The sequence below is a fragment of the Crocuta crocuta genome, unplaced genomic scaffold (assembly GCF_008692635.1).
Source record: "Crocuta crocuta isolate KB4526 unplaced genomic scaffold, BGI_CrCroc_1.0 scaffold97, whole genome shotgun sequence".
Taxonomy (NCBI): domain Eukaryota; kingdom Metazoa; phylum Chordata; class Mammalia; order Carnivora; family Hyaenidae; genus Crocuta; species Crocuta crocuta.
The window spans coordinates 2,116,606-2,129,858 of NW_027531999.1; the positions used below are offsets into that span (position 1 = coordinate 2,116,606).

Genomic DNA, 13,253 nt, shown 5'->3' on the forward strand with positions numbered 1-13,253 from the left:
CTGGAAACGATCCATTTCCACTATTCTCTACTGGGGAGTTACTCACATGGTAGATAACTCCGAAAATTTTCCATTACTTATACTTATTTAAGGCTGACATTTAGAGAATCTGTTGGTCCTTTAAAGAAACAGCTCAAGGGGCGCCTGGGTGGCTTAGTCGGTTAAGCGTCCGACTTTCGCTTGGGTCATGATCTCGCGGTTCGTGGGTTCGGGCCCTGCGTCGGGCTCTGTGCTGACTGCCAGCTCAGAGCCTGGAGCCTGTTTCAGAGTCTGTATCTCCCTCTCTCTCTGACCCTCCCCTGCTCACGCTGTCTCTCTCTCTCTCCTAAAAATAAATAAAAATATTTTAAAAAATAAAAAAATAAAAAAAAATAAACAGCTCAAATTCTCTTATCCCTTAAAATATTGATTCCTTGTATTTTCTACCCCTTATCATTCCTTCCCCATGCAAACTGCAACTGCCCGTCCCAGCCTGTCTTTCTAACGCATACTTGGTAGGAAACACAGTTACCAAGAAAAGACAGTTATGTTCTACATGGCCTAGATAATTATCTGCATGGCTTGCCCAAGACATCATATCAGTATTTTCCTTCACAAAGAAGGAAAGCTTTCCAAACAAAAGTTCCCAAACTTTCTCAGTTCACAGACTCCTTAACATCTTAGTCATTTTTTTTTTACAAAGCACCCCTAGGCTCAAGAGAATAACTAACATTTCTATTTATCAAGTAGTTAGATCCAAACAATTTAATAACTATTTATATCCAAAGAAGTCAGCACCTGTTGGGCACTACACTACTTCTCAAACCTTGGAATCTAATTGGAAATCACCATTCTCATTTCCTGTCCTTCATCCATTTTCACACAGTACTTGTTGAATCACAAGGCCTAAAGTCCTGCTTTGCAAAACTAACTTCATCAGGACAGATGTGGCCATCTAATGCTGAAACTCTGAAATACTTCAGCTAGAACTTAGAGGGGTACCCTACAGAGTTCACGATCTCTCTAAAAAATTTCAAACAACCCACACTGCCCCACAAGTATGCTGTGACAACCCAGTGCTCTTCAGTGCAATCTGGGAATCACAGTCTTCTAAGTTTTCAGCCCAGTAGAACAATCCCTACAGAAACTAGTCCAAGTAGCCCACAGAGCTGTTATACACATCTAACAGGCTCATAAATTTAAATTTTAAATAAATGTATATAAATCTTTTTAAATTAGGATATCAGAGAACTTACCTAAATCAAAATCATACATACAATAGGTCATCAAAATGTCATGAAGCAAAATCAACCCTGGATTATCTTGGCCTTCATAAAACTTGTTTGTTCGATCTGTTCTGTTAACATCTTTTTCTGAGGAGGAAAATCATCATATATTTGAAAACCTTTCAAAAAACAGACTCTTATAAAGCTTACATCTTAGAAAAACAAAATTCTTCTTGGTATTAATTTCACTCTCTTGCCAACCTTTTACTTAATGAAAAAAAATCATCAAATTCTATTTCAGATATGCAATAAAGTAAAATTTTGGAATATTTTTTCAAAAATCAGTCCACTTCCTCATGGTTATGTTTTCAAATATTTCTCAATTCTTATCTGAACATAGAAATTTTTTAATAGTAGGAAACACTCTTAATTAATTAAAAGCAATACCAAGTAATAATTCACATTAGTTAGCAAGAAAAATGCGTCATGAATGTGATAGGCCATATTATTTGAAAATGGTAACAAAAAAAGCTCTTAGGCAATCAAATGTAATCAAAGAGATTCGTTTCATTCATTATCAACTTCTTCGTCATGTTCCATAATCATCTTCAGGATGAATGACTTCCTTATTCTCATATATACATTACTCTGTTTACATATTAGTACAAACAATATATATTAATTCTGAAAAACTGAAAACCTACATTTTGCTGGAAATAATCTGACACTGAAAACAGATTTGGAAAATTCACCATGGGCACATCCCAAACTGTACTGCCAATTCAATTCCCAAACACTGATATTAGTAAATGCAGCTAATTGTGAAAGGCTTTACAATTACAAAATTTCCCCAATTTAGGAAGAAGTAATTTACAGAAACTCAAAATGATTAGTTTATTCTATAATCAATTCTGTTTGAAAGTTGTAACTGACCTCTCCCTGCTGTACTCCACCCCATTAAACTGAATAAATTGAAAACATTGTCAATACAGATACTCCTGCTTTTCAGAAGTTTGCATTACATCACTTCACTTTTACAAACGACCTACATTAGTAACTGTTTTCACTAACCAAAAGAAATCCGAGGAGAATTTTCACTTTTCCAAAAAACATCCAGAAGCAAAAATAGCATTCAGCAAGCTACTACAGAGGCAGAATGCACCCTGGGCAGCCAGAGGGGTCCCGCCAAGCTCCTTCTCGGAGACCTACACTCAGCATCCATAGCTTTGAACTGTGTCTGCAGGCATCTATGCTTTATCTTAATTTATTTTGAGTATCTATTAGCAAGATGTATCCTAAGGTATCAAAAAAGTCTAAGAAGGGTTATTATTGGGATTTGAGAATCCTTAAGAAATCTTTCATATAAGCTAATAGTAACTGTTTCTTTGCTTTACACCATTTAGGCTTATGAAAGTTCTCATAGGAATGCTCTACTTTCAGATAGCTGGGTAAGCCTGTACTTGTGAAGAGCTGGGGAGGTATTTTATAACAGAGTAGAATCTAACAAATAGAAGATGACATGAGTGTATACTCTGTAAGGGCATTTTTAAAGAATATTAGAACAATATTATAGTTTTCTATTAAAATTCACTATACTAGATTTAATAAAATCAAGTATATATCTACAGGATTGTAGATCTGTTTGTCAAGCAAGTAAGGAAAAGCAATACCAAAGAAAGAATAATAAATGTAAAATTTCATTTAAAAACATCAAAATGGTTCATTCTCAAATCAATGTTGATAAACGGGTACATAAGTTTATTTTTTTATTGACTCCATCTAACACAATTTACATAGTCATAATGATTATATAGAATTATCTGCCTTAATAGGGGTTTTAAACGTGGTAAAAAAAATTTGTACGCTCATGATCCGTGTTTCTTCCCTCTTGTACATTTAGAAATGACATACCAGGAAGAAAACAAAAGGGGTCAAAAGTAATATGTAAAAATATTTTATAAGGGAAGTACCATCAGAAACTAATTTTCTAGAAAGAAAATTAAGTTAAAAAATCCAACTCTCCATCTAACTTATTATAGCTAAAAAAGACTGAAGTAAAACATAAGCACGGCCAACAGATCCCACTTTACATTTGCCATGACTAACCTCACGTGGGCCCTTGATGCTGCCTGGCACTCATGCTCTATTTTGTTCATCCGTTCCCAGTCCCCATTCATAGAACTACTTCACGTCTTTTCTGTCCTTAAGCTTCCAACATGTAATCTTCTCCTAACTCTAGCACTCAGATGAGGACCTTGTTTCCTATTTCCAAGTATCCAAGGAGAACTTCCAAAGGATTCCACTATTTAAACCACATAAACTGCATTTGTATTCATAGAGTCCCCTTCTCTCCTATCACTCATTCTAAATGAGCTTCCAAGAGAGTGACTAAGTCCAACCCCTCCTCTTGTGCATGAAATCCAAGGACACTGCTCTAGTAATTCTTGTCTCCCTCTCTAGTTTCATGAGTTTTTCTTACATAGCTTTCAACCATACTGTTGTTTCTCTCTTCATAAAGACCTTACTTAACCATACATTTCCCTCTAATGGCATCCTATCCTATTCTGTCTCCATCTGTTTCGAGCAAAACTTCTTGAAAGAGCTGTATATACTGTCTCCAAGTCCACTCCTCCCATTTCCTCCTAAACTCACTCCAATCAGGTTGTCACTTTCGCCACTTCACCAAAACTCCTCTCTAATCACAATCTCTACTGATCTCAAAACCTTGTGCAATGGTCAACGCAAGTCTTCATCTCACTTGACATCCTAGTCACTCCTTCTTGAAATACCTTTTTCACTTGACTTCTAGTCAAAACTCTCAGGTTTTCCCTCTTTTTTCTCTGGCTCTTTTCTCAGTCTCTTTTGCTGATTTCTCCTAATTGTTCCTATTTATAAGTTAAAGTACTACCTGAGAGGGGCACCTGGGTGGCTCAATTGGTTAAGCATCTTACTTTGGGTCAGGTTATGATCACGGCTGGTGAGTCTGAGCCCTGCATCAGGCTCTGTGTGGACAGCTCAGAGCCTGGAGCCTGCTTTGGATTCTGTGTCTCCCTTCCCCTCTGGGTTTGTGCTCTGTCTCTCTCTCAAAAATAAGTAAAAACTTTTTAAAAATTAGAAAATAAATAAAATACTACCTCAGAGCTCAGTTTTTGGATCCCTTCTTTTCTAAAAACACCGCTCCTTTGGCAATGTCACCTAGTCCCCCATCATCTATATGCTGATGACCTTTAAATTTTTATCTCCAGCCCCTTTCTCACCCCTGAATTCTAGCCCTGTACATATACTTCCTACTCTATATATTAATATATCGTCATCCAAGAGGCAGTTTCACACCTAACATGTCCAAAACTAAGTTCCAAATATTCCCTTTTAAACTTGCTTCTCTCACAGTTTTCTATGTCTTAATTTAAAAAAAAACCCTAAAACTCCATTACTCTGGTTACTCACCTTAAAAACTTTGGAGTCCTTCTTGAGTCTTTGTTCCCCTCCTCTATATCTGTGTGTGTGTGTGTGTGTGTGTGTATGTGTCAAACTTTCAAAATACATATAGAAACCAACGCTGAGCTCTCCCATCCATTCACTGCATGCCACCCCTCCCATTCACTTCACTCTAGACATGGGTCTCCTCTTTGCTCTTCTTCAAACATATGAAGGTCCTGAGGCACAAACAGGTCTAGACCACACTGTTCCCCTCTGTCCACATGCCCTTTGTCCAGATAGCTGCATGGCACACACTCTCTGCTTCTTCAAGTCTCTATTCAAATCTCACTCAACTGCTAGCCCTCTGTATCAATCATCATCTCTTGCCTAAATTATAGCAATAGCCTCACCCTATTTCCACCCTTGCCACCTACAGCTATTGTCCAAACAACAGCCAGAGTGATTTGTTTAAAAGTCAGATCATAGCACTCTCCTGCTAAAAATCCTCCAGTGGCTCCCCATCACACTCAGAGGAAAAGCTTAAGTCTTTACAATGAACTACAAGGCTCTATGTGATCTGTACCTATTCCTCCAGTGTTTCCTTTCTGAATTTACTACTTTCTGTACTCTACTCCAGCTCATTCTAACCACACTTAACCTCCCTGCTGTACTTCAAACATGCAAAGAACCTGGGGTGAAAACTAGTCTAACACACACTATTCCTTTCTACTTGGACTGCCCTTCACCTAGATATTGGCATAGCTCACTCTTCCCCTTTTTCAAGTTTCTACTCAAATATCACTTTTTCAACAAAAGCCTTCTCAGGTCACCTATGTTAAAACTGCAACATGACCTATAAACTTCCTAACCATCTTGCCTCCCTGATTTTCTGCTTAGCACTCATCACTAACATACCACATATGTTACTTATCTTGTTTATTGTCTGTTCTTCCCCACAAGAAAAACAGCTCCCTGAGGGTATTTTGTTTGTTTTGTTCACTAATGAATACCCAGTGCCTAGCGGACAGCCTAGTACATAACAGGCACTAAGTAAATATTTACTGAATGAACAAATGTATGAATGTTTAAAATGTGATTTTCAAAAAGATCCCTAGTGATCTTAACATGCAGCCAGTTAGAAACCAATGCTGTAAAGATCAGGATTCCTGGTCCTTCTTATCTGTCTTGCTTCCTCTCCACCCCTAATCCTGGTGATTCATTCATTCCCAAGGATATTTACACTGATAATACTCAAATTTATATCTCCTACTCAGACTGTTTCAGATTATTCAACTAGCCTCTTGACATTCCATTTGTATATCTCACCATAAGGTATATAAATGATATCTAATTCAATTTCCCTATCCCCCATCCTCTTCACTGCCATACCATAAGTAGCACCACCAATTGGCCAATTTCTCTAGTCAAGAAATGTAGTCTCATCCTAAATTCTCTTTCTTCTTCATACCCCACTTCATGCCCCAGGAAGTCTTATTGATTCCATCACCAAAGTATAAGTTGAACCCACTATTTATCTACATTTCCACTACTACCATCTCTTACTTAAGACTTATTCCTACTCTACTAATTGGTCTCCCTGTTCCTACACTTACCTTGATTTAATCTACTTTTCATGCAGCAGAAATACTGATTTTAAAATATAAATAAAATGGTCTTACTCAAAATACTCCAATAGTTTCTTCATATTTAAAATGAAATCCTATTGGCACTAACCATAAGATCTACAGCTTACCTGTGTATTTTTTAATAAAGTGAATTTATGCCAAAGAAAAAGAAAAAAACTTTTGGTAACTTTTCCCCAAAAAATACTTCTGAAAAAAACTACTTTGGGAAAAGAATGCTTTAAAACCAACTTATTATATATACTTCTACTGGTAGAAAATATGGTAGAGTTGAAAGGCAACTGAATTAAGAATCAGATCTTAATGAATGAGTCTGGGCTATGGAACTAACTAGGTAGATGACTAAAGACAATTTACTAACATTTTCTGGGCTTCAATTTTGTTATCTGCTAAACTAAAATTGAAAAAATTGGATGAAAGTATGGCTCAATTCTTTTGATTTGAAACATCTATATTTTTCCTCTAAACTCCTTGAAGTGAGAATAAGACCCAAGAAAGACTGGGAAAATCAAAGCCATTATCACTATTCTCTGACTTAAAAAAAAAAAAAAAAGAGAAGAAAAGAAAAAAAGGAAGATGACATAGCATGCAGAAAGAAAAGGCTTAAGGGGTGCCTGGCTGGCTCAGTTGGGGAGAGCACACAAGTCTCGACCTCGAGAGGTGAGGAGTTTGAGCCCCACACTAGGTGAAGAGATTACTTATTTACTTATATTAATAAATACATACATACATACTTAAAAAAGAAAAGAGAAAAGAAAATTACTTAATCTGTAAGATCCCTTCCAATTCAAATATTTTATGTTCAAGCAGGAAAAAACAGTCCATTACCATTTTTTCCTACTAAAAGTTAAAATAGCTGGGGACTTCAGTGGGAAACTTCAGATAATTCCATGCCTCAAGATTCCCCAACCTTTTGAGGTAACCAGAGGAAGGACATAGTTTATTCCAGTATAATTTGCTTTTCAGAAAAATAAATTTTTTTACAATCAAAAGTACTGGAGTACTAGGCTGGCTTAGTCAGAGGAGCATGCAATGCTTGACCTCAGGGTTGTGAGTTCCATCCCCATGTTGGGTGTATAGAGATTACTTACATGAATAAATAAAAACCTTATAATCAAAAGTACTAATGCCAAAAAGATCTCATTTGTCTTTACGTCTTTACAAAAGCTACCAAATTGGTTATGTTGAGCTTTCTAACTATAATTTATAGAGATTTTCTTCGATTTTCTTCTTCCATGGGAAGGTGATGTTGACAATGGTGGTAAAAACATTCCCCATCTTTATTTATGAAGCTATAAATAAATCCAAAAGCAACACAGGAATTTAAAAAGTAAATGCCGGGGCGCCTAGGTGGCTCAGTCGGTTAAGTGTCCAACTTCAGCTAAGGTCACGATCTCACGGTTTGTGGGTTCAAGCCCCACGTCGGGCTCTGTGCTAACAGCTCAGGGCCTGGAACTTGCTTCTGATCCTGTGTCTCCCTCTCTCTCTGCCCCTCCCCTACTCATGCTGTTTCTCTGTCTTAATAATAAACAAACGTTAGGAAAAAAAAAAAGTAAATTCCACTACTATCCAAAGCTATCCTAAAATTATACAGAGGCTAGCTAACAAGAGAATTAAGAGTACTGAAACTGGGTTCTGCTCTTACTGAATCATGTGATCTTGGACAAGGCATTTAAACCTTCAATGGTTCAGTTTTCTGTAAAATGGAAATTATCAACTAAAACTTTAAGACATGTACAAGAGTAACTATGTATTCTTTCAATAACTTTACACCAACCTGGCTTTTATCATAAGAGCTAGATGACCCACTACTCACTCTCTAGAAATAAGTCTAATTCCTTTGATGTAAAATTGTGTCAAGCACCTATTTTTTATGAAACAGTTATTCCTAGATGAATACTTACTAAATTCTCAAATACAAAAATTTACTATCTGAAGTCATTCATTAAAAAAATGAACTGCTGCATTTTTAGAGATGGTCTGGAGGGACATAAACCAATGTCTATTAACTATAGTTATCTCTGCATGACAGAAACAAAACCAATCTTTTATTTTTTTATTTTTTGCTTATCTATAGTTTCTAATTTTTCTATAACAGACACAACAGTTTTTGTAATTAGGGAGACAATTTAATGAAATTAACTCAATAAGCAAAGTTAAACACTTTTTAAAATTCACATTTTGGAATTGAAAATGAAATATATCAGTACTTAATACTGACTGAATTCATATCCTATTAGAAAAGGAACAACCAAGAACATCAAATACACATTCTAATGTACTCTCCAATTCTGATTTCTCTTCTGAGCCCTAACTCTGTAACATATATTTCACTTCTTAAATCTTATCAAGACTTCAATGTAAACCCCTCTTATGCATTTTCAAAATTAGGAAAAAATTACCGATAAGACTCCTATAATCTCTTAACCTTGAATTTCTCTTCTCTTGTTCCTCACTGACAGATTTCCACTGTAGCTTCATCCTGAAGTATTCATCACTACAGAAAACAATTTTATACCAAAAAAAGCTATTAGAATACTATATTTTGAAAAATTCTAATTGGGTTTTTGTATAAACAATGTATCAAACCATTTATGATGCTAGTTAGATGTGAGGTTATAAATGACAGTAAAATTTTTAAAGTTATAATACACTGAGTGAAAACAAAGGAAAAATAACCTTATACTTACCATAAGCCTTGCTTAAGCTACTAGAATATTTAGGTATGATTTTAAGAAAATATTTACCTTAATCCTTAATATGATTCCTAAAATTATTCTAGTTATTAAATATTTTAACCACTGAAGTTTCTGAATAATTGAAAATACAAATCTATAAATTATTTTTTAATGTGACTTAAGAGTTCCATTTTTCAACTAGTTTATTACACAAACTTGTTAATGTGAAGTATCTTAGGAGGACTGGCAAAGGTGTTGAAAGAGAAAGGATTGTCTGAAAATTTAAATATGCACAGAAAGATTTAGAAAGATTCAGGGTGAGCTTTAAATCAAAGGCTAGACTGATAAGCTGGGAATAAGAAGGACACCTGGAAAGTTGGCCTCTGTTTCTTTTCAAGTCTGAGAAATTACTTAGAGAAACACTCTTTTTTTTTTTTTTAATTTTTTTTTAATGTTTTATTTATTTCCAGGAGAGAGAGAGACAGTGTGAGCAGGGGAGGGTCAGAGAGAGAGGGAGTCACAGACTGAAACAGGCTCCAGGTTCTGAGCTGGCAGTCAGCACAGAGCCCGACGCGGGGCTCGAACCCACGAACCGCGAGATCATGACCTAAGCGAAAGTCGGACGCTCAACCGACTAAGCCACCCAGGCGCCCCGAGAAACACTCTTCCAAAAAAATGAAAGATTAGTTTATGTTACAAGAGCACCAGGAAAATAAAGGTAATTAACCTATATAATAAACACACTTCTTATGGCCCATCTTTATAATTTCATAATAAAGTTTAAAAAAGAATCAAGATGAATGTATATTTAAAAATCCATATCTAATTAGTTATTTTTCAATTATGCAAAATGTTTTTACAAGGGAAGTAGAATTTTTTTTGTTGCCATCTTTCTATATTACCCACCAACACAACTGCAATGTTTGAAATGACTAGTTTGAAATAACTAGTATGAAATAGCTCATAATTTTTCAATTAAAAAGCTGAAAATAAATTATTTTCCCATACCCTCATCTATTTCAAATAGTCATCTAGAAGCACTATACTAATTTTTATGAGTTATTTGAATTTCTTTGATGAACACAGAAAAGATCTTACTTACGTTTTTTGTTTTTGTAATTGAATTCTTTCCTCTTTGGTACTGTCCCAAGGAAAATAACCCAGAAGAAATTTCCATGCCTGCTTTCTCAATGCATGACTAAGTCCCTAAAGAAAATATGCATATTAAACACATTCGTAAAAAGTATTCAATCCTTTAAGTTCACAAAACTTGCATATAAATATACAGGAAGACTGATATTTAAGAGACAGTTTTAAATATAAAAATAGCTAAATTCAATTAATACTACACCTTGTTTCTGACTTCTACATTGTGACGATGTTAAGTAGTTGCCAGAAAGCTTAAACAATGCAGAGGACACAGTGTATTATATAGAAGGCAGGGGGACTGATTAGTCTTTCTAAGCCCAAACTTCACTAGATAAGGAAACTATCATTGGGGTACATACATGCCTCCTTCACATAACCCACAGAACTTCAAGTAAGGAAGACTATCTTTCCCTAGACTTAATGGTATCTTCCCCTACCCAACCCTCAGGGACATCAAAGGGACCTCACTCTGTCCTACAGGAATTTTAAGACATCATTCATCAAAAAGGAATTCATTCTCTGACTCCCCAAACACCTCCCACACAAAAAAAGTTAAATATCAGCAGTTTCAAATATCATCCATATTAAGGTATTTACCCCTCTAAATATCATCTGCTTCACATTATCTACATTTAAAATTCTTCCTTCAGGATCAATGTTCTTAGTCCACTCTTCCAGGGATACTGGCTCTCTCCTCTGAACAACAGGTCGTTCTCCCAAATCAATCTAAAATAAGAAAATAAGCAATGAGGAGGATACTTTTTTAGCCAGTGAAACAAAATCAATGTATATAAAAATTAAAATAAATACTATTTATTACTCAGGCAGGATTTCTAACATTTCTAATAACTTCTCTTATTTTCCAATGTTTAATTTATGAAGTGTAACAGCATTCCATACATTTTCCTTCCCACTAAACATACAAATAATGGGATTATAAATTCAGAGTACATTTGCTATTCTGAGTTTCAATTACATAACTATAAAACATTCAACATGCAAATTCCATGAGACCCTTCAAATTAAATGGTATGCTCTATTATTTAAAAAGACAGTATTAATCCACTAATCATATTCTAAAATCAGCTTCTCTTCCAAACTAAAATTTGTAGCTCTCAGAAGTGATTCATGATCCATTAGCTCCACTTGGTGTTTTCTACACTTTTTTATTCAATTAACATATGTTGGTAATTTTAAAATGCCATCTGTAAGATAAGCCCTTTAAGTATTACAATTTATATATTTATAACATTCTAACTATGTACAACCTAAACTTGTAGCAAATTCAAAAGTCTTGTTGAGCATTTATAAAGATCTGCCATAGTTCTGGGCTAAGATCCATCTTACTTAAAAAAGAAAAGATTGATATGAGAATGAAAGCCTTAGAGTAGTGTCCTGACTGACTAACTCGGGCACCTACTGAGAAAAACATAAACTAGGAAGAAAATTAGGTACAATATGCAGGGTGCACTTTTCACTCACTGCTACAAACTCAATGAAACAACTTGTTCATCATTATCAAAAAGTAATCAAAGAAAAGATCCAACTTAATTAACAGAAAGTATAACCAGTAATTGACGAAGAACAACCCATGAGTTTGGTGGTAGAATAAGTACTAGTTGTTAGAATATATAATTTAGCAAAAAAGTTGTAAAAAAGAATTACGAGAAAGAGGCAGATATAACCAAAACTGAGTTTCTATTTCTAGCACTTCCAGTGCATGTTTCAAATGCATTTCTCCTGCTAGAATATAGAGCTATGCTCATATAAATCTCCACTCACTCTTGTGATGACTTCAAATCCTGGTTCTTCTTGTTGATTTATCTTTAAACCTGGAATAGCGTCGCTAAGAAAATCTGCCATTTCTGATGGTGGTCGTTGATGTGTAGAGGGATCACTGCCTCTCAGACTATCAAAAATGTAGTTTGTGACTTTGGAAAATCCTACCATAGTTGCTGTATAAGGATCCTTTTTAATTTTCTATGTAGTAAGAAGAAAAACATTAGCATTATAAATTCAAATAAAGAATAAAAATACCTTCTGATGGGCAAAAGGACAAAGTTTTTTAAAGGGGGGGAATCACAACTAAAACAGTGTTCTAAGATTATTTTGAAATTTTTTTTTCTGGAAAGAAAAATTTATATTTTCTAAGGCAATTTTTCATTTGGTTAAGATAGTATATAAACTGCAAGTTAATGCTACTGATTGAATTGCAGATAAATGATTTGCAGGCTTATTCGAGCTGCATACATCACAAATATATGCAGTGCTTACTTTCCACTGATGCATGGCCCACAACAGCTTTCTTCTGTCTAGCAGTCCTGCCTTCACAAAAAAAATATTGCTTGAAGTGTGCAGAACCACACTAGTCTAACAGAAAATATTCAATAGCTAAGTTTCAAAGCTCACAATATTTAAATATTAGCTGACATTTTAAGCTAATTACAGTAAAACCTTGCTTTGAGAGCATAATTCATTCAGGAGGCAGGAAGCATGCTTGTAATCCAAAGCACTTATATAGCACAAATCAAATTCCACGAACCACTGGCTCAGTTGTGATCATGTGACATTTGGCATCATGTACTACTCCTATTGCATGACATAGCTCGTTTATCAAGTTAAAATCTATTAGAAATGTTTGCTTGTCTTGTGGAACACTCACAGAACAAGTAACTCCCAATCGAAGGTTTTACATAAGGTTAATAAATCATGCCAATGAGTATAATTTGTTCTGGACAGTGTTGCCCTGGAAAACAGCAAAAGGTTTTTGTATTGCTAGGGTTACTTCTAAATCCCAAACTGACTGCTTATTCATATTTAGCAAAATTAGTTACTTTTTAAAGGTCTAACTTTTAAATGATTATTTTCACAATAAGAAAAACTTTTTTCACTTTCTACTTTAAGCAATGTCTAGCTGTCTTGTCCTCCCTCCTCAAAAGTTCTCTTTATCTTGTTATCTTCAGAACCAAGAAGAGACCATCTGTGACACAGTAAGCACTCAAACGTTTGTTGGATGATTAAGTGAACAAATAACCATTTCATTAGTTTACACAGAAATTTTAGTAAAAAAAAAATTAGCTTTATTTCTGACTGGGCTAAGTGAATTCTTTTTAGCCAAATGTAAGAATATACTCAAATACTTTAAGGGGGATTAGATT

At 34.9% G+C, this 13,253-nt stretch overlaps 1 protein-coding gene across 2 annotated transcripts in view; it reads right to left on the reverse strand.

Moving 5' to 3' along the window:
- TBC1D15 (TBC1 domain family member 15) overlaps positions 1–13,253 on the reverse strand; it is a 72,580-nt gene that overhangs the window by 15,842 nt on the left and 43,485 nt on the right. For both annotated transcript variants that reach the window (XR_013337854.1, XM_077775194.1), the window contains exons 7-11: positions 11,878–12,075; positions 10,693–10,821; positions 10,049–10,152; positions 8,671–8,765; positions 1,236–1,352 (exon numbers count right to left, since the gene is read on the reverse strand). Coding sequence is in view for 1 of the 2 variants with exons in the window: in XM_077775194.1 (XP_077631320.1) it covers positions 1,236–1,352; positions 8,671–8,765; positions 10,049–10,152; positions 10,693–10,821; positions 11,878–12,075 (643 nt within the window). In the remaining variant the exon portion in view is untranslated. The remainder of the gene's footprint in view (positions 1–1,235; positions 1,353–8,670; positions 8,766–10,048; positions 10,153–10,692; positions 10,822–11,877; positions 12,076–13,253) is intronic.